Source organism: Hyperolius riggenbachi, chromosome 6, assembly GCF_040937935.1.
Source record: "Hyperolius riggenbachi isolate aHypRig1 chromosome 6, aHypRig1.pri, whole genome shotgun sequence".
In the NCBI taxonomy this organism is placed as follows: Eukaryota; Metazoa; Chordata; class Amphibia; order Anura; family Hyperoliidae; genus Hyperolius; species Hyperolius riggenbachi.
The window spans coordinates 367,194,024-367,220,525 of record NC_090651.1 but is presented as its reverse complement, the minus strand read 5'-3'; the positions used below and the strand labels follow the sequence as shown (position 1 = coordinate 367,220,525).

Sequence of the window (26,502 nt, the reverse complement as noted above, 5' to 3'; positions counted from 1 at the left end):
CCCCTACAGTATCCCTTTAATGCACAACCAACCATACAACACGACCAACCGTACAACAAGTTGTTTACCTGACAAGTACGTACACACACGCCAACCAACTAAACAACCGACCCACTTCAATACTATGCGCACAAGCTAAAGGTCCGTACACACGCCGGACTTTAGGCAACGACGGGTCCGTCGTTGCCTCCCGCTGGGTGGGCGTGCCAGCGACAGTCCGGCGTGTGTACGCTCTGTCGTCAGACTGATACGGCTGTTCCTGAGCGATCCGCCGGGCGTGTGTACGGACCTTAAGTGACAAACTGCACAACATGTCTGCATTCAAAAAACAATAGAAGTTGTTCAAAAGACTTGTACACACATTCCAACCTGCCTGATAGTTGGTCAGATTGATCCACTGGTGGGATCTGGCAAACAACCTGTTATCAGTTGGTCATCTGGTTGTTTGCCAGCCGTACACACGCCCAACTTATCTTCCAACAGACAAGTTTGGAAGATAGTAGGACAGATTGTAGGTACGTGTGTATGAGCGTTTATTATGCTGGGAATACACCATGAGACTTTTTGGCAGATAGACGGTTCGAAAGATAATTTTTGACAGGTCAGATCTGAATTTCGATCGTTTTTCTCATTGATTTCTCATAGAAGTGAAAGAAAAACGATTGGACAGTAAATCTGCTGAAAAATCTCATCATGTATTCCCAGAGTTTGAGGCAGATGATCAGCAGGACAGCCAGATAACTGGAAATAAATATGGCTGCCATTAGGGCTGCTCAAATCTGGATCCGGAAGACATTCGGATACTTCTATCCGGATATCTCCCAGTTACCTGTGCGGGGTGGGCGAGGGGGTCAATCTTACCTGACTTATGTCTTCTTCGGTCCGTCCCTTGGCGCCTCTCACGATGCGGTCCAAGCGGCGGTCACGTGATTACAAACACTTCCTCCTTCCGGGTTGAAGGAGGAAGTGTTTGTAGTCACATGACGCGCGTGGACCGCATCGTGGGAGGCGCAGAGGGATGGACCGAAGAAGACATAAGACAGGTAAGATTGGCCCACCCCGCACAGGTTTACTGGGAGATATCCGGATAGCAACTATCCGGGTATCTCCCGGATCCGGATTTGAGCAGCCCTAATGGCAGCCTCCATATCCCTCTCACTTCAGTTGTCCTTTAAGTAATGGACGGTCACCCTCAGGCTCTTGTTTACGGCAGCAGTACAGCGATACTTTCCTTCCAGTCACCGGCAGCTGCAGAGCTTCATAAAAACGAGATGTCTATTTGTAATATTTCATATATTCCCAATTTTAAAAAAACAAAAAAACTTTTTAGAGATAAATTCAATCTATAAATAAAATGAGTGGGCTAAAAACAAAACAAAAAAGACATTCCTTTTAAACCGATACCCCAATGTATAAAACTAATACAGCACTCAAAGTTAAATAATTTTCTTTTGTGCCTAAAAATGCAAATGGATAAAAAGAAGGGGTGGAAAAAAAACATTTATCTTGTCCTGATCATTAGCGAGATATCAAGCTGTTTAGAGCTATAGACAAAATATTCTATTTAATTGCAAGCTCTTTGGAATGCTCCCCCCCCACACACACACACAGCACCAGCCAGCAGCCTGTAGGGGGTTGAACTGTGTTAAGTGGAACTTAATGCACCATATGGTGTGTTTAAGAGACAGTTTGTCTTGTGTTGCCTGTGATAAGGTTACTGGAGCGTGAGCAATGCTATTCACAGATATGGCGCTGGGGTCACAGGCCTCGCAGTGGGAGTGTCCGGACAAATAAGGGGGACATTGAGTGTGAGAATGGAGCCAGGACATTGTGAGGGCTCTGTGTACCCGTGTTAGACAGCGCACTAACACACCATGCCAGCCAAATCACATTAACTCCCTAACAAGCTTCTTTCTCTGGCCCTGTACATCGCTACGGAACAGGTTGTCTTCAAACCAAAGTCACCAAATCCCTCCAGGACCCCCCCCCCCCCCCCCCTGACAGCATTGTACCCTCCAAATCCTGCTAATACCCTTCACTGCCAATCCACTGGGGTGGCATGATGGAGAAGAGGATAGCACTCTCGCTTTGTTGTGTCAGAGCCTACAGTTGTACCAACCACAGTCTACATGGACCTTTGGGGCCCATTTACACTGAGGCGATTTACCGCATGTTGCCGGCGTTCGCCAGCGCTTTGAAAAGCGCTAGTGTAATTAAAAGTAGTTGTCAGTGTTCTCACTGCAGCAGGCGGCTGCGATTCGCGATAAACGTAAATGTGGTGCATGCAGCGCTTTTTCACGATTTTAGAGCGTTGGCGATTGAAATGTGAAAAACAATCATGAATCGCGATCGTATAATGATCACAACACTGTATGGTGAAAAATACGCAAAAAACATTTAAAAAATGCCCAGTGCGAAACACTAGCGATTTTGGTAGCGTTTTTGCAATCCCCAGTGTAAATGGGGCCTATCGTCTGTTGTTGTTTTGGATTTTCTCCAGGGACTCCGGATTTCCACCCATAACTGAAAAACACAGTGAGGAGCTAGGCGGATTGGCCTAAAACCATAACATCAGGTCCGCGGCAGGGGCCAGACGAGTTCTACAGGACCGACTTCCCAAGCAAATCCCCACCGACTTGAGGCTGAGCCAGTAAAGTCTGGTAGAGGTTGGTTAATTAGATGACAGCTGGTTAATTAACCGGCACCTACTGGGCTTAACTGGCTCACTTTCAAGTCAGCGGAAATTTGCATGCCGAGTCAAAACTGAAGCTTACCTCTAGCAGAGACGGTCAGCGATATAATTCCAGATGGAGTGCAAATTTACTGAGAACTGTATGCAACCTGGAACTGGGCCAATCAAAATTCAGCAGGAAGTGGATGCGATTGGCTCAATTCCAAGCTGCATGCAATTGGTATGATATCTGTATGGAAGTCAGAATGATCAGCACTCTGACCATCTCTATTCAGGGTAACACATTGCAAACCCCTCTGAGGGACAGGAAAGTGATGTGAACTCCTCTGAGGGACAGGAAGTCATGTGAACCCCTCTGAGGGACAGGACGTGATGTGAACCCCTCTGAGGGACAGGACGTGATGTGCACCCCTCTGAGGGACAGGAAAGTGATGTGAACTCCTCTGAGGGACAGGACGTGATGTAAACCCCTGTGAGGGACAGGACGTGATGTGAACTCCTCTGAGGACTGAGGCCCAGGAAGTGATGTGAACCCCTCTGAGGAACAGGAAGTGATGTGAACCCCTCTGAGGAACAGGAAGTGATGTTAACCCCTCTGAGCGACAGGAAGTGATGTGAAACTCTGTGAAGGACAGGAAGTGATGTGTACCGTTCTGAGGAACAGGAAGTGATGTGAACCCCTCTGAGCGACAGGAAGTTATTGTGTACTCCTCTGAGGGACAGGAAGTGATGTGTATCTATCTGAGGTACAGGAAGTGATGTGAGCCCCTCTGAGGAACAGGAAGTGATGTGAACCCCTCTGAGTGACAGGAAGTGATGTGAAACTCTCAGAGGGATAGGAAGTGATTGTGTACTCCTCTGAGGGACAGGAAGTGATATGTATCCCTCTGAGGTACAGGAAGTGATGTGAACCCCTCTGAGGAACAGGAATTGATGTGAACCCCTCTGAGGAACAGGAAATGATGTGAACCCCTCTGAGGGACAGGAAGTGATTGTGTACCCCTCTGAGGGACAGGAAGTGATGTGAACCCCTCTGAGTGACAGGAAGTAATATGAAACCCTCTGAGAAACAGGAAGTGATGCGAACCCCTCTGAGTGACAGGAAGTAATGTGAACCCCTCTGAGGGACAGGAAGTGATGTGACCCCCTCTGACGCACAGAAAGTGATGTAAAGTCTGCTATGTACTCTGTATAGAACTGGCATACTCTTATAGAAATTAGGGAATAAAAATAATAAAAAATGATCTACAAGAGTTTTTCTGATCAATGCTTGGCAGTTTATCATTTATATATCACTAACACTTTCTATAGCACTCAAAACAATCCATGTCAGTGACTGTCCATCAGAGGAGCTCACAATCTAACCTCTATAATGATCTACAGCCAGCGTGCCATAGCAAAGCGGATTAACCCACTGGTATGTTTCTGAGTGCCCAGAGGTAGCCCATACAAACACGGTGAGAACATACAGACTCCATGCAGATAGTGTCCATGGACAAGATCCAAACCCAGGACGAGAAGTTCTAGACCCTTTTATTATCGTTTTGGCTTTATTACAGAGCCACATACAAACATCACAGTCAGATCATGAACAGACAGTTTGCTTTGTTGTCTGGAGCTGAGATGGATTTAGGTTAAACAAGGCTCTAGGCAAGGTTGCAGCACTGACTCGGATTCTGACCTGGTTTTGGCTAAAGACGGGTGTCAGGAGAGATGGCAGGCAAGCCCCTGACATGCACTAAGCCCTGGACACCTGCCACAATGCCATTGCAGCTCTGGCCTACAGGGGAACCTACAAGCATAGCTTACGTGTCCAACATGGCCCACAGGAGTCACATCCGGTGACTGACAATTACGCTGTTACTCTAAAGCGGACTGGAACTCAGAACTTCCTCTCTGCTGTAAAAGATAAGCATCAGCATAATAACCTTCAAAGAAAAACATTTATTTGTTACAACTGATGCAAAACCTGCAGTAAATCTGCAGTGTGTCTACTTCCTGCTTTCACGGAGGCAGACATAGGGTTAACATCCTTTGTTTTCAAATTAGCTGCTTTGCCGTGGCAGCCAGCTGACACAGCTTAGAGATCAAATTACAACTTGTGATTAGTCACAGATGAGGAAGAATTAGACAGGCTAAACTCTTTAAATACACACAGGGTGCATTTCTCTCTGTTTTCCTTCTGTCCTGTGCAAGAGTTCAGGTCCCCTTTAAATTAAACTCAATACAGAGGCTGCCATTGCTACCCTCCATCTGAAATTGCTAGGTGCCTGTTGGGCGGGCCAGTCGGGTGTAATCATGTGACACGCGAAACGGGAAGAACGATAGATGCACAATACATTTCCCAGCAACCCAACAGAACCTGTGTCACTGTCTACATGAGGAAGTGAGACTTGTAATCTCAGGAAGTCGGTATTTGAGGTAACAAGAAACTAACAGGCTCTAGAGGTCCTGAGCCTATATAGATAGGTGCTCAGCTGCAGTAAACTCCATTACTCAGATTTTTCATTTGGAAAAGTTAATGCAAAGGCTCGTACACACGTGCAACTTTTCCTACCAACTATTGTCCAAACTTGGTCTGTAGGACGATAGTTGGGCGTGTCTACGCGTGACAAAGGACTAGACGAGTGACTGATAACAGGCAGTTTGCCCGCCGATCCAACTGGCAGATCAACTCACATGACTGTTGTTCTGATATCTTTCAGGTTGCCACGTGTGTACGTCGTTTGAACGATTTGTACTTGTTTTGAACATGGAGATATTTCATGCAGTCCGTTGTTCTGCTTGCATACGCAGTACACAAACATGTTGGCCATTCAGTTGGGTGGTGCACAGAAAATACAAGTCGCGCAATCGCTTGGTCAGGATGTTTGTGTGCGCTTTTGTTGGATGTGTATATGAGCCTATTCTGCCTTATCAGCATGATCGCATTCGGGATTTGCATTGATCGATCTGGAAGCCATTGACTTGTTGTTAGTTGATTGAGGACCTTGCAGTCATCAGTTAACCCTTCCAGTGTATTTGTGTAGCTGTTGTACTAGCAGGAGCATTGGATTGTAAGCTCCTCTAGGACAGGTGTGGACCCTTCTAGTGTATCGGTGTATCGGTTGTACCAGCAGGGGCATTAGATTGTAAGCTCCTGTGGGACAGAGGTGAACCCTTCTAGTGTATCGGTGTAGCGGTTGTACCAGCAGGGGCATTAGATCGTAAGCTCCTGTGGGACAGAGGTGGACCTTCTAGTGTATCGGTGTAGTGGTTGTACCAGCAGGGGCATTAGATTGTAAGCTCCTGTGGGACAGAGGTGGACCTTCTAGTGTATCGGTGTAGTGGTTGTACCAGCAGGGGCATTAGATCGTAAGCTCCTGTGGGACAGGGGTGGACCCTTCCAGAATCAGAATCAGAATCAGAATCATCTTTATTGTCGCCAAGTACACCGATTGGTGTGCCCGGAATTGCTTGTGGTTCACATGGCAAATGGCAGTTCGGGAACATATAACATATAACAACGCAAGGCAAACATACAAAGCAAACATTTAAAGCAACAGCAAACATATAAAGCAATGGCAGGATTGAGTCTTGGGAGGGTCAGAGTTTACAGCTATGAGGGAGGGTTTCCCTGAGGGCTAGAGTGTCTCAGTGGTCGGACCTGGTGGTGGTGGGGGGGGTCTTGAGTTTAGCGAGTTCATCAGGAGGACCGCTTGGGGAAAGAAGGTGTTCATGCGCCTGGTGGTTTTGGAGGGGATGGATCTGAAACGGCGTCCTAATGGTAGTGGCTCGAAGTAGCGCCTGCCTGGGTGGGAGGGATCGAGTAAGATCTTGGAGGCCCTTGCCTTCATTCTCATGGAGTAGAGGAGATCTAGCGAGGGTAGGTGGGCGCCAATGATCTTTTCTGCTGTGTTTAGCACTCTGTTCAGTTTGTATTTGTCCCTGGCGGTTGCTCCTGCATACCAGACGATGATGGAGCAGCAGAGGATGGATTCGATAGTCGCGGTGTAAAAGCTGGTAAGCAACTCCCGTGGCATACCGAATTTCTTCAATTGTCGCAGGAAGAATAACCTCTGCTGTGCTTTCTTCTGAGTTCTGGTAATGTTTTGCCCCCATTTGAGGTCGCTTGTTATAGTTGTGCCTAGGAACTGGACGCTTTGAACTCTGGAGACCTCAGACCCATCAATAAGCACGGGGAGAGTGTATCAGTGTATCAGTGTAGCGGTTGTACCAGCAGGGGCATTAGATTGTAAGCTCCTGTGGGACAGAGGTGGACCCTTCTAGTGTATCGGTGTAGCGGTTGTACCAGCAGGGGCATTAGATTGTAAGCTCCTGTGGGACAGAGGTGGACCCTTCTAGTGTATCGGTGTAGTGGTTGTACCAGCAGGGGCATTAGATTGTAAGCTCCTGTGAGACAGGGGTGGACCCTTCTAGTGTATCGGTGTAGCGGTTGTACCAGCAGGGGCATTAGATTGTAAGCTCCTGTGGGACAGAGGTGGACCCTTCTAGTGTATCGGTGTAGCGGTTGCACTGGCAGGGGCATTAGATTGTAAGCTCCTGTCGGACAGGGGTGGACCCTTCCAATGTATCGGTGTAGCGGTTGTACCAGCAGGGGCATTAGATTGTAAGCTCCTGTGGGACAGAGGTGGACCCTTCCAGTGTATCGGTGTAGCGGTTGTACCAGCAGGGGCATTAGATTGTAAGCTCCTGTGGGACAGAGGTGGACTCTTCCAGTGTATCGGTGTAGCGGTTGTACCAGCAGGGGCATTAGATTGTGAGCTCCTGTGGGACAGAGGTGGACCCTTCTAGTGTATCTGTGTAGTGGTTGTACCAGCAGGGGCATTAGATCGTAAGCTCCTGTGGGACAGAGGTGGACCCTTCTAGTGTATCGGTGTAGTGGTTGTACCAGCAGGGGCATTAGATTGTAAGCTCCTGTGGGACAGGGGTGGACCCTTCCAGTGTATCGGTGTAGCGGTTGTACCAGCAGGGGCATTAGATTGTAAGCTCCTGTGGGACAGAGGTGGACCCTTACAGTGTATCGGTGTAGCGGTTGCACTGGCAGGGGCATTAGATTGTAAGCTCCTGTGGGACAGAGGTGGACCCTTCCAGTGTATCGGTGTAGCGGTTGTACCAGCAGGGGCATTAGATTGTAAGCTCCTGTGGGACAGAGGTGGACCCTTCTAGAGCATCGGTGTAGCGGTTGTACCAGCAGGGGAATTAGATTGTAAGCTCCTGTGGGACAGAGGTGGACCCTTCTAGTGTATCGGTGTAGCGGTTGTACCAGCAGGGGCATTAGATTGTGAGCTCCTGTGGGACAGAGGTGGACCCTTCTAGTGTATCGGTGTAGTGGTTGTACCAGCAGGGGCATTAGATTGTAAGCTCCTGTGGGACAGAGGTGGACCCTTACAGTGTATCGGTGTAGCGGTTGCACTGGCAGGGGCATTAGATTGTAAGCTCCTGTGGGACAGAGGTGGACCCTTCCAGTGTATCGGTGTAGCGGTTGTACCAGCAGGGGCATTAGATTGTAAGCTCCTGTGGGACAGAGGTGGACCCTTCTAGTGTATCGGTGTAGCGGTTGTACCAGCAGGGGAATTAGATTGTAAGCTCCTGTGGGACAGAGGTGGACCCTTCTAGTGTATCGGTGTAGTGGTTGTACCAGCAGGGGCATTAGATTGTAAGCTCCTGTGGGACAGAGGTGGACCCTTCTAGTGTATCGGTGTAGTGGTTGTACCAGCAGGGGCATTAGATTGTAAGCTCCTGTGGGACAGAGGTGGACCCTTCTAGTGTATCGGTGTAGTGGTTGTACCAGCAGGGGCATTAGATTGTAAGCTCCTGTGGGACAGAGGTGGACCCTTCCAGTGTATCAATGTAGCGGTTGTACCAGCAGGGGCATTAGATTGTAAGCTCCTGTGGGACAGAGGTGGACCCTTCTAGTGTATCGGTGTAGTGGTTGTACCAGCAGGGGCATTAGATTGTAAGCTCCTGTGGGACAGAGGTGGACCCTTACAGTGTATCGGTGTAGTTGTTGCACTAGCAGGGGCATTAGATTGTAAGCTTCTGTGGGACAGAGGTGGACCCTTACAGTGTATCGGTGTAGCGGTTGCACTGGCAGGGGCATTAGATTGTGAGCTCCTGTGGGACAGAGGTGGACCCTTACAGTGTATCGGTGTAGTTGTTGCACTAGCAGGGGCATTAGATTGTAAGCTCCTGTGGGACAGAGGTGGACCCTTACAGTGTATCGGTGTAGTTGTTGCACTAGCAGGGGCATTAGATTGTAAGCTCCTGTGGGACAGGGGTGGACCCTTCCAGTGTATCGGTGTAGCGGTTGTACCAGCAGGGGCATTAGATTGTAAGCTCCTGTGGGACAGGGGTGGACCCTTACAGTGTATCGGTGTAGCGGTTGCACTGGCAGGGGCATTAGATTGTAAGCTCCTGTGGGACAGAGGTGGACCCTTCCAGTGTATCGGTGTATCGGTTGTACCAGCAGGGGCATTAGATTGTAAGCTCCTGTGGGACAGGGGTGGACCCTTCCAATGTATCGGTGTAGCTGTCGCACTGGCAGGGGCATTAGATTGTAAGCTCCTGTGGGACAGGGGTGGATGTGAGAGCTGCTGTGTCCTCTATAATAGCACAAGCAGCATGTCAGCACTATAGGCTCACAGCGGACGCACATCAATAATGTATAAATCACACGTGTTGCGAGGTAAATGACGGTTTCCATCGGATCACGCAGGGGACGCGGTATATCCACTATTGCCCAGCTCAGCAAGCGCCGCCCGCGTCCACTTCACGCTGTATTTATGGAAACGTCTTGCGATTGACTCAGCCTCAGTAATTGCACAGTGATTACAATAATCAATGTCTTATTAGCCCCACGATTTCTATCTATGTTTCAATTTATCTTAATTACGCTATAGCTAATGATCTGCATTCTATATGAGCTGCTGATTTATTTCAGACAGATGAAGCATTATATAGTGTGGGCTGCAGAGCGTGGCGGCAACATAGGATGTATATGCTGTGTGTGTATGCCGTGTATATGCTGTGTGTGTATGCCGTGTATATGCTGTGTGTGTATGCCGTGTATATGCTGTGTGTGTATGCCGTGTATACGCTGGGTATGTACCATGTGTATGCCGTGTATATGCCGTGTATATTATGTGTATGCCGTGTATATGCTGTGTGTGTAACGTGTGTATGCCGTGTATACGCTGGGTGTGTACTGTGTGTATGCCGTGTATATGCTGTGTGTGTAACGTGTGTATGCCGTGTATACGCTGGGTGTGTACTGTGTGTATGCCGTGTATACGCTGTGTGCGTACTGTGTGTATGCCGTGTATATGCTGTGTGTGTACTGTGTGTATGCCGTGTATATGCTGGGTGCGTACTGTGTGTATGCCGTGTATACGCTGTGTGCGTACTGTGTGTATGCCGTGTATATGCTGTGTGTGTACTGTGTGTATGCCGTGTGTACTGTGTGTATGCCGTGTATATGCTGTGTGTGTACTGTGTGTATGCCGTGTATATGCTGGGTGCGTACTGTGTGTATGCCGTGTATACGCTGTGTGCGTACTGTGTGTATGCCGTGTATACGCTGGGTGTGTACTGTGTGTATGCCGTGTATATGCTGTGTGCGTACTGTGTGTATGCCGTGTATACGCTGTGTGCGTACTGTGTGTATGCCGTGTATATGCTGGGTGCGTACTGTGTGTATGCCGTGTATACGCTGGGTGTGTACTGTGTGTATGCCGTGTATACGCTGGGTGTGTACTGTGTGTATGCCGTGTATATGCTGTGTGCGTACTGTGTGTATGCCGTGTATACGCTGTGTGCGTACTGTGTGTATGCCGTGTATACGCTGGGTGTGTACTGTGTGTATGCCGTGTATATGCTGGGTGTGTACTGTGTGTATGCCGTGTATACGCTGTGTGCGTACTGTGTGTATGCCGTGTATATGCTGGGTGTGTACTGTGTGTATGCCGTGTATACGCTGGGTGTGTACTGTGTGTATGCCGTGTATACGCTGTGTGCGTACTGTGTGTATGCCGTGTATACGCTGGGTGTGTACTGTGTGTATGCCGTGTATACGCTGTGTGCGTACTGTGTGTATGCCGTGTATACGCTGTGTGCGTACTGTGTGTATGCCGTGTATATGCTGTGTGCGTACTGTGTGTATGCCGTGTATACGCTGTGTGCGTACTGTGTGTATGCCGTGTATATGCTGGTTGTGTACTGTGTGTATGCCGTGTATACGCTGTGTGCGTACTGTGTGTATGCCGTGTATACGCTGTGTGCGTACTGTGTGTATGCCGTGTATACGCTGTGTGCGTACTGTGTGTATGCCGTGTATACGCTGTGTGCGTACTGTGTGTATGCCGTGTATATGCTGTGTGCGTACTGTGTGTATGCCGTGTATACGCTGGGTGTGTACTGTGTGTATGCCGTGTATACGCTGTGTGTGTACTGTGTGTATGCCGTGTATATGCTGTGTGCGTACTGTGTGTATGCCGTGTATATGCTGGGTGTGTACTATGTGTATGCCGTGTATACGCTGGGTGTGTACTGTGTGTATGCCGTGTATATGCTGGGTGTGTACCATGTGTCTGCCGTGTATACGCTGTGTGTGTACTGTGTGTATGCTTTGTATACATTGGGAGTGCACCATGTGTCTGCCGTGTATATGCTGTGTATATGTTGTGTGTACCATGTGTATGCCATGTATACCCTGTGTGTGTGCCGTGTGTATGCAGTGTGTATACTGTGTGTATGCCGTGTATTCACTGTAAGTGTACCCTGTGCATTTTTAGAGAGAAGTGCCTGTCTAATTTCCCCCTTATCTTCAAGTAATCACAAGTGTAATTTGACATCTGAGCTGTGTCAACACAGAAATTTGGCAGTCCTTGGCAGACACAGCTAATACGTAAACACAGGACGTTAACCCTTTGTCTGCTTTCATGAACGCAGGAAGTAGACACACTGCAGATTTATTGCAGGAGTTCTGTAAGCTGTAACAAAGAAATGTTTTTTCTTTAAAGGTTATTATGCTGCTTCTTATCGTTTAGAGCAGAGAGGAAGTTCTGTGTTTAGGTCCGCTTTAAACTACACCTGAAGAGAGAGGGATACGGAGGCTGCCATATTTATTTTCTGTTAAACAATACCAGTTGCCTGGCTGCTCTGCTGATCTCTTTGGCTGCAGCAGTATCTGAATCACACCAGAAACAAGCATGCAGCTAATCAAGTAGAAACACCTAATCTTCATGCTTGTTCAGGGTCTATGGCTAAAAGTATTAGAGGCACCGAATCAGCAGTAAAGCCAGGCAATCTGCATTGTTTAAAATGAAATAAATATGGCAGCCTCCATATCCCTCCATCAGTGCCAAATAACAACGGAGAATGAGCGTTTTGTCACCCAGATCATCCTCACTGACAGACAGAGCTGTCAAAAGTGACATTTCACGTGGAAAAACAGATAAATGGCAATCTGTAATAAATAGACCTCTTGTACTGTAGAGAAGCCCTCCCCCCAGCCCCGGAATCGGCCCCAACTTGCTATCTCTCCATTCAGAGCTGTGATCAGCCCAGGGATTACACTCTGCTCAATGCACTCTTGAGTGGTCACACTTTAAGAAAATGCAGAATTATAACACAGTAGAGTCAAAAGGATTTCAGCTGCATCTTCCAACGTGAAAAAATATATATGTATAAGCCCGCTATATCGCCAGTCTCAGGAAGACTGCGGAGAGGGGGGGCAGCGGATCAGACCCCCGATAGGAAGAAGTTATTAAACCTGCCAGAGCCGGCAGCGCAGTATCACCCACGTACCACGCTCCTTTTCAATCACATCTCCGCTTCACTTAAACCCGCTCAAACCTCTTCACACGTTTTTATAATTAGAAGCGGCGTTCTTTGCCGCAGCGGAGGGTTGCTAGGTGCGGGTGCTGCGCTTGCCTCTGACCTCTCTGCAGATTATGTACAGAACGCTCACATGATGAACAATTAGCCGAGGCCTTCTGATAGAAGAACGAGCGTGGTCCTTCAAAGTCACCCGGGGGTCAATGAGATGCCGAGGGCTCAGAACCTCAATCAGCATCATCGACAGGACGGCGGGACGTGACTGACGGCCCAGGCCCGGATATCTGCAGAGGCAGAGCAGGCTGCAGCCTAGGGCGATTGCTATATATAAGGGGAAAGGCACTTAGGCAGTGTGTATAGGAGAGTACTGTCATTGCTGTACAGTGAGGAGGGAGACTGCACATAAAACAAGTAGTGATAGTTCGTACTACATTTCCTTTGGGGTGACCACCAAATTAGAGCAACTTTACTAAAACATAGTAGGAGAGGAAAAAAAAATCCAGACAATGCAAAGTGAGAAGTTCAAAAATAGGAGATAGATCAAGAAACGATTGAAACACGCCCACTAACAATGTAATAGTTTACTTTGCAGTTGAAATCAACTGTGGTTTCCCACAATGCCACGAGGCTCACAGACAGGAAACTGTCATGACCATGGTCCTGACATCACACTGTGGGAGGGCTCTCACCACAATATCAGCCATACAGACGTCCCTGATGAGCTATTTGAGAAGAGGCAACAATTTCTTCCCACCCTTACTTTTAAATTACAACTAATACATACATAGAATGTAGATTTTTTCCAGAGTAACAAACACTACATATTACCTTTTTCCTTTGTAACTGTCACTTACAGTAGGTAATGAAAATTGTATAGATCTGACTTGTTTTGAACTAGTCCATCTCCTCATGGGGTATTCTCAGGAATTCCTTTTAATTTACAAAAATATTTACTAAACAGCAGTTGCTTAGTCCAACGGCCAAAACAGTGGGCAAGTCAGTAGGGAGGCCGGTTGCCATCTTTGTATAGATCCTTTCCAGGGAGTGTTATTGTAAAAAATAAAGAAAATTGTGAGAATCCCCCATGAGGAGATGGATAAGTCCAAAACCTGTCAGCTTTTTACTACCTGATATAGGTGACAGCTACACAGGAAAAAATAGTAATTTACAGTGCAATTTAATCTGGGAGAAAAGTACATTTTTTTTATGTATGTGTTTTAAGTTTTACAGTTTCCCGCAATAGCGGTCCTTGAAGGCAAGGATTCTTTCTTCTATACAGACTGAATATATTACAGGGATAGAAAGGTCTGCGGCTGATATTAGGAGGACATCTGAGCCATGGGTCGCTTTGCATAAAATTCTGCAATAACGTTTTGCCAAAAACTATAACCCGTACGATCCCTGTTAAGCAAGACTTTTAAAATTTATGAATGAAGGTAATGCCCATTTTTTTAAATAAAGGCTCTCGAGTTTATCTCTGAAAGGTGATGGCAGAATAGAGGACCTCCGATAACGCCACTCAGATCGTCAGACAGCTTAAACCGTACGGCAGACAATAAGGGCCATTGTCAGTGACACGGGATTCCCGTGGGACCCGAATCTTGTGTGAACTGATAAGTCATGCCAAGTCCCCTTCTCACATACCTGAGAGCAGCCCTCTGTTATCACCCCCCCCCCCCCCCCCAATACCAGCTCCCCCTTCCTCAGGTCTACCCTCTTCAGGAGATGAAAGGAGCAAGGTTTGTGTTGCCCCTTATCTTGTCTTCGGGCCCCTGTCCCGATTGACAGACAGACATTTCTGCAATGTGGCCTCTTGGCCGCTCCGCTATCTCTCCGGCGAGGAGGTGGCGTCAGTGCGCCGGAACGCCGAGCGTAGGCACCTTTATGGAAAGTGTCAGAATGGATTCTATTTGTGGAACAAGTGATAAGGGAGCTAGCGCCACAGTTTAACCCTATAAAGGGTGGTCGTTAGCGACAGGAAATCATGGCTCCAGTTCTGGGCCAAGTGGATCTATCTTCTGAGGGACGATGACCTGAACAATACCAGTGGACAATGCCAGTCTGTAGCCCCCAAAGCTAGCCAGATAAAGTGTTATATTATAAAGCAAACCTGTAGGGACCTAAAACAAAAGACTCAGATACTCACGTATGTAGAAGGATCCCACAGAGCCTTCCATGTCCCCTGGTTCCATAGCTGTCCCCTGGTCAAAATTTGCACCTTCAGGACTTCTCAGCCTTCAGAAGACAGGTGCATCTGACTGCGCATGCGTCAGCCCGGACTCATGCGCACAGTATGGATCCGTCCATGTTCAGAAGTACACGGGGACTTGAGTACCTCCAAAGGCTGTCCGAGGAGGGCTGAAGTTGTATTCAACCGGCTGGTCACAGGGAGGGATATCGGTGGAATGAGGACATGGAGAAAGGCCTGGGATGGGTCTAAGAGATCCAGAGCTTTCAGTTTTCCTTGGTTGAGTATCTAAGTCTTTTAAGGCCTATTCAGGTTCACGTTAAAGTAACGGAGGGGAGAGAGAAAAAAAACAGAATATTTTGCCTCTGCATAAAGGTGGTCATTAACGGTACAATTATTTCATCAGATGCAATCACGATTTGAAAGATCATAACTAATTAGAAGGTCATTATCGATTGTTCCCATTAACGGAACGATTTCAGAAGGTTTTACATTCTGATTCGATCATAAAATCCAACTTTTGGATCAATAATTTTTCCTTTTCCGATCGACCAAAGAATCACATCGATTTGGGCCACAAAACGGCACAATTTTCTATACAATTTGATCATAAATAATGGGCACCTTAAGGATTAACACAAAGTCATCTGAAGTAGGCAATTCAATTTTGGCCACCAACTTACAAGATCACCTGTAGCCGGAGAACTTAAAGAGGAACTCCAGTGAATATAATGTAATTAAAAAAGTGCTTCATTTTTACAATAATTATGTATAAATTTAGTCAGTGTTTGCCCATTGTAAAAGCTTTACATTGATTTACATTCAGACATTTATAACTTGGTGACATTTCTACTGCTGGAAGGTGATGTCACTGGAAGGTGATGCTGCTTGCTTTTTTGGCAGTTGGAAACAGCTGTAAACGGCTGTTATTACCCACAATACAATGAGGTTCACAGACAGGAAACTGTCAGGGCCATGGTCCTGACATCACACTATGGGAGGGGTTTCACCACAATATCAGCCATACAGCGCCCCCTGATGATCCGTTTGTGAAAAGGAATAGATTTCTCATGTAAAAGGGGCTATCAGCTACTGATTGGGATGAAGTTCAATTCTTGGTCACGGTTTCTCTTTAAAGTGGACCTGAACTCTTGCACAGGACAGAAGAAAACATAGAGAAATGCACCCTGTGTGTATTTAGAGAGTTTAGCCTTTCTAATTCCCCCTCATCGGTGACTAATCACCATTGTAATTGGATCTCTTAGCTGTGTCAGCTAACTGCCTTGCAGAGCAACTGATTTGCAAACACAGGATGATTAGCCCTATGCCTGCTTCCATGAAAGCAGGAAGTAGACACACTGCAGATTTATTGCAGGTGTTCTATCAGCTGTAACAAAGAAATGTTTTTCTTTAAAGATTATTATGCTGTTACTTATCTTATAGAGCAGAGAGGAAGTTCTGAGTTCAGGTCCACTTTAAAAAGGGACATCAGCTACAAGAAATGCTATCTGCACCGAATTAATTCTCATGAAATAAACTCACTTGTATGAACATGCAAATAAAATGAAGTGGGCGGGTGTTCTCAATAAGGTCGTCTTTTGCGTCTGAAACAAACGAGTTGAAGTTGGGACAGTAGAGAGGAGCTCGTGTGGCTATAACTGATCATTCGTAAAAAAAGGCCCAGTGTTTTCCAGGGCTGTGGAGTCGGAGTTGGAGTCGGGGCAATTGTGGGCACCCGGAGTCGTGGTTTTCAGAAACTGAGGAGTCGGAGTCGCATGATTTTTGTACAAAATCCACAGCCCTGTTAAGTATTAGACTGTCGGAGTCGAGGAGTCGGAGTCTGAGCAATTTTGGGTACCCGGAGTCGGAGTTGGAGTCGTGGTTTTCAGAAACTGAGGAGTCGGAGTCGGAGTTGGAGTCAAAAGATTTTTGTACCGACTCCACAGCCCTGGTGTTTTCTGTAAAGATCAATCAATCAAGATAACGATTAGGGGAATTTTCCCATTTCCGTAAGATTTCTCCAGGGAGACTGAATTGGACCGGGATTTATGAAGATCTCTGGATCAGCCGGGGGTATCTTCAGAGACCGGTTCTCTTCTCCCAGAGGAGATCTCTTATTTTTAACCTAACTGTGTAAATAGTGTCACTATGCACACATGTAGGTCGTGAACACGCATGCTGATGGGGGGGATCCGACAGACCCCCTGGTGACAGGTTGGAAGAAACTCATATCTGTCTGTTTGCTTTAATCATTCCCATGTCAATCATCATCTCCTGTGTGTGGGAGGCTGACCAGGGCTTGGGCCTCAGTCACATGACCATCGCAAAACTGAAACTCCATCAGGGAAATGAGAGGTACATGTCTATACTTCTGATCGGGCCTTCAGCATAAAGGGTCACCCCGGAGGCTGCAATTTCACCAGTGCAGGAGGGGAGGAGACACAAACTACTGCAGGGAAATATCACCATTGTGGGAGGGGAGGAGACACAAACTACTGCAGAGAAATATCACCATTGTGGGAGGGGAGGAGACACAAACTACTGCAGGGAAATCTCATCATTGTGGGAGGGGAGGAGACACAAACAAACTACTGCAGGGAAATTTCACCAGTGTGGGAGGGGTGGAGACACAAACTACCGCAGGGAAATTTAACCAGTGTAGGAGGGGAGGAGACACAAACTACTGCAGGGAAATATCATCATTGTGGGAGGAGTGGAGACACAAACTACTGCAGGGAAATGTCACCAGTGTGTGTGTGTGTGTGTGGGGGGGGGGAGACGGGGACAAACTACTGCAAGGAAATTTCACCATTGTGGGAGGGCAGGGGACACAAACTACTGCAGGGGAAAAAAAACTTACCCATGAGGGTGGAATGGAGACACAAACTACTGCAGGGAAATATCACCAGTGTGGGAGGGGTGGAGACACAAACTACTGCTGGGAATTATCACCAGTGTGGGAGGGGTGGAGACACAAACTACTGCAGGGAAATCTCACCAGTGTGGGAGGGGAGGAGACACAAACTACTGCAGAGAAATCTCACCATTGTGGGAGGGCAGGGGGCACAAACTACTGCAGGGAAATCTCACCTGTGTGGGAGGGGAGGAGACACAAACTACTGCAGAGAAATCTCACCATTGTGGGAGGGGAGGAGACGCAAACTACTGCAGGGAAATATCACCAGTGTGGGAGGGGTGGAGACACAAACTACTGCAGGGATATTTCACCAGTGTAGGAGGGGAGGAGACACAAACTACTTCAGGGAAATATCATCATTGTTGGAGGGGAGGAGACACAAACTACTGCAGGGGAAAAAAACTTATCCATGAGGGTGGGATGGAGACACAAACTACTGCAGGGAAATCTCACCATTGTGGGAGGGGTGGAGACACAAACTACTACAGGGAGATCTCACCATTGTGGGAGGGGATGAGACACAAACTACTGCAGGGAAATCTCACCAGTGTGAGAGGGGAGGAGACACAAACTACCACAGGGAAATCTCACCAGTGTGAGAGGGGAGGAGAGACAAACTACTGCAGGGAAATATCACCAGTGTGAGAGGGGAGGAGACACAAACTACTGCAGGGAAATATCACCAGTGTGGGAGGGGATGAGACACAAACTACTGCAGGGAAATCTCACCAGTGTGAGAGGGGAGGAGGCACAAACTACCACAGGGAAATCTCACCAGTGTGAGAGGGGAGGAGACACAAACTACCACAGGGAAATCTCACCAGTGTGAGAGGGGAGGAGACACAAACTACTGCAGGGAAATATCACCAGTGTGAGTGGGGAGGAGACACAAACTACTGCAGGGAAATATCACCAGTGTGAGAGGGGAGGAGACACAAACTACTGCAGGGAAATATCACCAGTGTGAGATGGGAGGAGACACAAACTACGGCAGGGAAATATTACCAGTGTGAGAGGGGCAGAGACACAAACTACTGCAGGGAATTCTCACCATTGTAATAGGAGAGGAGACACAAACTACATGCGATAGCGGTTTAATTGTGCCCTCCCCAAAATGTCCCCTCCTACAGTCTATACAGTTGCGCACCAAAGAAATAATATTGGACGCCGTTTCGCAGATCGTCTCGTCATCAATTCACGTACGTAGGCGCGCTGCACAATTCTAAAATAAAACCAGCAAAAACGACATCAACTTCCAGCTGCGAGCGCCAGACGGTTGCGCTTTATAAAGCAATATTTGATCGGATTTACTGCGCACCGTACAGCTTGCGAAAATATAGAAAAAGGAATCAATTAAATATATATACTCCCTCTATACATTATTAACTATACGGCTGAGCCTGCACTCCATATGCACTACAAGTCCCAGCGCACCTCCCTCCCTCGGCAGCTAGGTGTCACCCAACGCACAGGTAACTGCTGCAAGACTACAAGTCCCAGCATGCCAGAGCACGTGCTGGCAGCTGCCGCTGTGCAGTAGCCGCCAGATGTTGGGGGCTGCTCAGCTGGAGTACTGTGCGCACAGCCCCAGACAGATCACCCCTGCAGCCGCACAGAGTGCTGAGCCTGGGAGCTCGATAACCGCCAGGCTTTGCTATCCATCAGCAGGCTGCAGACAATGCTTTGTGCAGTAGTGCAGGTCAGCGTGCTCAGTGTGTGTGTGTGTGCGCAGGGGGAATGTATTTAACAAAGCACTGCAGCATTCCTGGCTGAAGAACAGGCTGTTTTCAGCAACACAACCCTCCTCCTCATCAGCAGATCTCTCAAACGAGAACAATGCTAACCCAGACCGCGGTACCCGTCCCACCGCCTTCCCCCCGTCCCCATCCCACCGACGGACATCAAAGGTTCTGCACCTTTCCGCTACAGGAAAACGGACAGACTGGCCAACAAGTTTAGAGATCTTAGCGTGGGATTGCTTTTCGTTTTTTTAATTTTATTTGGCTTTTTTGCAGCAACACGGTCGGATTCTTGAAGGCGCTTTGGATCACTCTTATAGGACTGGAACCCACTAGAGCGATTTTTTGAGCGTTTAGGGAGCGTGATAAATCGCTAGCGATTTCCCTAAACGCTCTGCCAATGTAAATGGATGGTGCAAATTCCACAGAAGCGATTGCGATTAGCAAAATCACAAACGCAGGACATGCAGCATTTTGTTAGCGTTTGCGCTTCAATGTAAAGTATATAATCGCTGGCGTAATCGCTCATCAAAACCTGCACAGAGCGATTTTGCTAGCGTTTTAACGTTATTGCACAGCGTAACAAAATTAAAATTGATTGAAAGGAACAATCAGACTTTAAAACGCTAATCGCTAATCACTACACAACCGCTGGCAAATTGATACACTTTTTAAAATCGCTTACAAACTGCTCATACAAAACGCTAGCGATTAGCGATAGCGTTTTGTAGTGGGTTGCAGGCCATAAGCGGCGTATGGTCTTAGGGCATGTACACACTGAAAATCGCCATTCGCAAACGCAGTGCGATTGCGGTTTTTAATAAAAATTCTACTCGCTATTTTTGTGCGTTGTGCGATGTGATTACGATTTTGAGGATTCTATCTTTTCCTAGTTTTCTGACTGTTTATTTAACATGCGTTGCGTTTTTGCCACGCTTTACAAACGCAAGCGATCAAAAAGCACTGCGATTTTCTAAAATCGCATCGCACCACTATGTATAGCGCCTCGCAATTTGCTTTGTTTTCCTGAGGGCTGTGCGATTGAAAAATCGCACACAATGCAGCCAGTGTGTATAGGAACTTAAAATTGTGCTGGATGTATTCCAAAGCCAGACGACCAATGAACCCTACTAGCGCTTTCCCACCAAGCACAACGATTTTGCAGCATTCCCAGAAATCGCATTGAGGCATTGCGGTTAGCACTCTAATTGCGGCGCCCTTTTCCCACTGTGACAATCAGGCACTACGCGATTTTTACCGAATCTATGGTAGCATGCGAAAATCACATAGCGAGTGCGGTACTAGGCCTTGTTTGTGATACTCACCTACTCAGTGTGAAGCCCCGCCCCTTCATTTCCTGAAAATCACACTCACACCAGGCATAATGCCAGTCACATGAAAAATCGTGCCGCAAAGTATGGGACATGGCGTTTGGAATCTCTGCAAATCAGCATCAGAATCGCATTTGCAACTTGCAGTGGAATAGGGCTCTTAGTATTTGACGGATCCCACAGATGGACTAATTCCTCGTACAATCCCATGGCCAATTCACCCAATCATTGTCTCAATTGGTAATCAATCGGACGGGAACCACATATTAATGTACCCAATGGTTCTTTCGATCGATCCATTGCTTCCAAGCAAATTCACGTTCCACTGATCGATCCATCGAAGTACATACAGTACAACATGTATACCGCCATTTATCACCACATCCAATCGCTCAACAACCCATCATAGACTCAGTTATCAGCCACTTCCTCCCATCCACTGATATTCACCGGCACATCCAACCGTTCAACAAGCCATCGGAGACTTGGTTATTGGCCGCTTCCTCCCATCCACTGATATTCACCGGCACATCCAACCGCTCAACAAGCCATCGGAGACTTGGTTATTGGCCGCTTCCTCCCATCCACTGATATTCACCGGCACATCCAACCGCTCAACAAGCCATCGAGGACTCGGTTATTGGTCGCTTCCTCCCATCCACTGATATTCACCGGGACATCCAACTGCTCAACAACCCATGGAGGACTCGGTTAGTGGTCGCTTCCTCCCATCCACTGATATTCACCGGCACATCCAACTGCTCAACAAGCCATCGAGGACTCGGTTATTGGTCGCTTCCTCCCATCCACTGATATTCACCAGCACATCCAACCGTTCAACAAGCCATCGAGGACTCGGTTATTGGTCGCTTCCTCCCATCCACTGATATTCACCAGCACATCCAACCGTTCAACAAGCCATCGGAGACTTGGTTATTGGCCGCTTCCTCCCATCCACTGATATTCACCGGCACATCCAACCGCTCAACAAGCCATCGGAGACTCGGTTATTGGCCGCTTCCTCCCATCCACTGATATTCACCGGGACATCCAACCGTTCAACAAGCCATCGGAGACTTGGTTATTGGCCGCTTCCTCCCATCCACTGATATTCACCGGGACATCCAACCGCTCAACAAGCCATCGAAGACTTGGTTATTGGCCGCTTCCTCCCATCCACTGATATTCACCGGGACATCCAACCGTTCAACAAGCCATCGGAGACTTGGTTATTGGCCGCTTCCTCCCATCCACTGATATTCACCGGGACATCCAACCATTCAACAAGCCATCGGAGACTTGGTTATTGGCCGCTTCCTCCCATCCACTGATATTCACCGGGACATCCAACCGTTTAACAAGCCATCGGAGACTCGGTTATTGGTCGCTTCCTCCCATCCACTGATATTCACCGGGACATCCAACTGCTCAACAAGCCATCGGAGACTTGGTTATTGGCCGCTTCCTCCCATCCACTGATATTCACCAGCACATCCAACCGCTCAACAAGCCATCGGAGACTTGGTTATTGGCCGCTTCCTCCCATCCACTGATATTCACCGGGACATCCAACTGCTCAACAAGCCATCGGACACTTGGTTATTGGCCACTTCCTCCCATCCACTGATATTCACCGGCACATCCAACTGTTCAACAAGTCATCGAGGACTCGGTTATTGGTCGCTTCCTCCCATCCACTGATATTCACCGGCACATCCAACTGTTCAACAACCCATCGAGGACTCGGTTATTGGTCGCTTCCTCCCATCCACTGATATTCACCGACACATCCAACCGCTCAACAGCCCATCAAAGTCTTGGATATCGGTTTGCTTTCCTACAATCCACAGGTATTCACTAAAACATCCAACGACTTAACAGCCCATTGAGGACTTGGTCATCGGCCGCTTCCTACCATCCACTGATGATCAATGACACATCTAACCGTTCAAAGACCCATCGAGGACTTAGTGATTGGTGTTCCTGTTGGTCTGCAGCGGAATATCATCCCGTGTGTAGTAGGCCAAACTTTTCAATTTCCCTGCAGTTAAGAAAAAGTTTTTTTGACACACCAGCCCATGAATCTCAGATGGATTTGTGTAGAACGCCATACCAAAAGGCCTTCGGCTGATATACAACTTAACTTTTAGGCCCGCTCTGATCGGGTATGTCCAGCATTCGGAGCACAACAAGTCCCAGCATCAGCGTGATGTAACAGACAATCGCAAGGCGCGATAAGCTGGTGTCCAATGCAGCAGGAGCCGTGGCAGGACTCACCGGCATTCACCAACTTCCTCCACACATGGTTGGCATTAACTATCCACGGTTGCTGAAAACAAAAACCAGCCACGTTGCCCATTCGCAGCAATCTTCCAGCAAGCTGGCCAGTCACTGCCTGTTAATGTGTTCCTCCAACAGGCAGCATATTAATGTGTTCCTCCAACAGGCAGTGACACCTCCTCCAGGTGACAGTGACAAGGCCTGACTTTTGTACCGCGAAGTCAAGCTCAAGTACACCACCACACCATCACCAGGACATATCGTGGCTTTATGTTCCAATTTGGCGCAGCGCCACGATGTGGGATTGGTAGCCTGAAGTCGCTGCACTTTGCCGTCGGTTGAAGCGGCCCCCGCGTCTAGCCGTCCTTTGTCACCCAACTCCCAGCGTGCCCCCAGCACTGGTAATGGAAAGTGTAATCCCAGCAGGACTCGACTGCACGGTATAATTACTGCAGAGAAACTTGGCAGATGACTACAGCGCTCATTAGAATCATATTATTAGGATGTAGCCGCTACTCCGTGGGGAAAAAAAAATCCAGAATAGAACGATCGCAGCCAACCTGATAACAGCGAGAATTGCAATAACTATATTAATGGAAAATTGGAGGGGGGGGGGGGGTTGTGCAAACTCAGCTGTGTCCTGCAGGTACATTGTTCCCATAAACTAAACATTATGCAGTCAGGTCCTCCTCTCTCTCCAAATAAAGCAAAAAAAAAAAAGAAAGAAAGAAAGAAAAAAAAAACACTCCATATTAACTAAAACAGGCAAACACTGCAGTGAGGATCTGAGGCTGGCCACAGACTGCAAGATCGCTCTGTACTGATAGGCAGTACCGCTTGCTCCTGGCTGGCACGACATCATGTGACCACAAGCGCTTTCCAACCAATCCTGCCCTTTCCTCTGCTTAAAAAAAAGCACAACCCTCCAGCCACAGCATAGAATTTCCAGCACGCGGGGCGATTTCCGCCACCAACACCAATGCCCTATTTCTCCACGGGCTTTTAGGCATTGCGGTAAGCCTTCGCCAAAAGCCTCAAATCTGGCGCACTGGGGCCCTGCCTGCTGTGGGGCACAAGGGTCGGTCACAAAAAACCTGCCGCCGTGCTGGAAGCTTTCTGTTGCCAGTGACAGGGGGACTTCTTGGCGTAACTTTAAAACCTGATACAGACTTTCAATCACGATTGGCCAATCACTGACCAATTTTACCACCCCCATGCAGTATCACAGCCTACCTACACAATCTGCTCATAGTATTCAATATCTCTTGACCCTCAATACTATCCGGAGGTGTGAAAATCGGTCAGTGATTGGCCAACCATAATTGAAAGTGTGTACCAGGCTTTCGGCTATGGGTTCAGGGGTGCCTATGAAACCCGCCAAATCTGTCCCATCTTTAAGGGGGCAAAGCCAACACACTAAAAATCCAATATAAAAAAAATAAAAAAATACTGCAATGGCAAACTCCTCCAATGTCCACAAGGACTGGCACAAAATAATAATAATATCAACAATAAATAATAATCACCATAAAAATAACATTAAATAATATAGCAGTGATGACTGTAGCAAGATAATATCTATCTATAAGGGTTTTATTTTAAAAATATTTTTTTCTCACTCACAAGACATAGCCATATAGATCAAACATAGCATCTAAACATCATATAAAAATGACATTAGCGCAGAATAATAGTAATAGGCTGCCAGCACAATGCACACTGCATTAACTTTTGTCTCAGCCCCCATAGCAGATGATACATCAGGCTGGAGATTCTATACATCAGGGGGTATGGCTGGAGATTCTATACATCAGGGGGTATGGCTGGAGATTCTATACATCAGGGGGTATGGCTGGAGATTCTATACATCAGGGGGTATGGCTGGTGATTCTATACATCAGGGGGTATGGCTGGAGATTCTATACATCAGGGGGTATGGCTGGAGATTCTATACATCAGGGGGTAAGGCTGGAGATTCTATACATCAGGGGGTATGGCTGGTGATTCTATACATCAGGGGGTATGGCTGGAGATTCTATACATCAGGGGGTATGGCTGGTGATTCTATACATCAGGGGGTATGGCTGGAGATTCTATACATCAGGGGGTATGGCTGGAGATTCTATACATCAGGGGGTATGGCTGGAGATTCTATACATCAGGGGGTATGGCTGGTGATTCTATACATCAGGGGGTATGGCTGGAGATTCTATACATCAGGGGGTATGGCTGGTGATTCTATACATCAGGGGATCTAGAAGGGGGATCAGCACTTACTTGCTTGCAGCATGCTTATCAGCACAGATAGCTGTACCAGTGTTTGATGTCCCTCCATCCTCATGGGGTCCAGCATTGGGCTCCTGACTTTAGTTTATCCCCCCCTGTGTCAGTGCGGCAGAGCTCCCCTGTTGGTGCAGAGCGCTCAGTGCTGTGCAGGCGGGTCGCCCGACTTGGCTGGCAGCGCAGTGGAGAGGCGCTGAGCGGAGCTGCAGAGAGAGAGGAGAGTTGGATGCGGGATACGGCGTGTCTGCAGAGCGCTGCCTCCTCTCTCCTCTCTCTGCAGTGGGTTTAGTGTGAGGCTGAATTCCCTCCTCTCCTCGCTGCCCATTGGAGGGAAAGTTCATTCTGCTGTAGAATAAAAGGAGTGAGTCTCCTCCCCCCCCCAGCCCTGTGTGTGTCTCTCCCCCGCCTCCTTCTGCTGCCTCCACCAACTTAGATCATCTTCTATCTGCAAGAAGCACTCGCCTGCTGGGTGGGAGGCAGCAGAGGCGGGGGGCTCACGTTTCCTGGCATAGGGGGGCTCACACTACTACTCATCACTGTGTGGGCTCTGCTGCTGCCATTTAAGAGAAAATATCACCCTGTAAACTTTTGTCCTCACATTTTATTCTCACCCCTATAATGCTAGCTACACACCATACAATTTTCTGTGAGATTTCCCTGCCAGATAGATGTTGAAAAAAATCTATCTGGCAGGTAAATCTAACAGAAAATTGTATGGTGTGTACCTAGCAGACTTTGATGAATTGATGCCATGCTACGGTAGCTACACACCATCCAATTTTTTGTGAGATTTACTTGCCAGATATATTTTTTTACAACTTGTAAATCTAATCTAACAGGAAATTGGATGTTGTGTACCGAGCATGAGGTGCCCACTAACAGTACAATTTTTAGCGAAGCGATTGAATTAATACGATTGGAATGAAAATGTTGTAATAAAGCGATTATTTCCCCGCCAACGAACCAATGTGTACTATCTATCCATAGCAATCGGTTATAAAAACTGTTTTTTTTCCAATCGACTGAGTATCAACGCAGTTCGTTGCAATCATATCACTTTCCATTTCCGCTGCCACCATTGCGCCATGATAGGCCGTGTACAAGCACAACCACAACGAAAATACCACAGGATGGCAATTGCGATTTGTGAAAAAACGAATTGCGCTAGTGGAAAAACAGAAGCGATTTTCATGTTTAAAGGACACATCTGATTAAAAAAAATCCCTGAGATCTAC

At 47.5% G+C, this 26,502-nt stretch overlaps 1 protein-coding gene across 1 annotated transcript in view; it reads right to left on the bottom strand.

Moving 5' to 3' along the window:
- KIRREL2 (kirre like nephrin family adhesion molecule 2) overlaps positions 1-25,573 on the bottom strand; it is a 58,268-nt gene extending 32,695 nt beyond the window's left edge. Inside the window, exon 1 of the mRNA XM_068241849.1 lies at positions 25,262-25,573. Coding sequence (XP_068097950.1) covers positions 25,262-25,337 — 76 coding nt within the window. The 5' untranslated portion in view covers positions 25,338-25,573. The remainder of the gene's footprint in view (positions 1-25,261) is intronic.
- Positions 25,574-26,502: the final 929 nt, after the last annotated feature.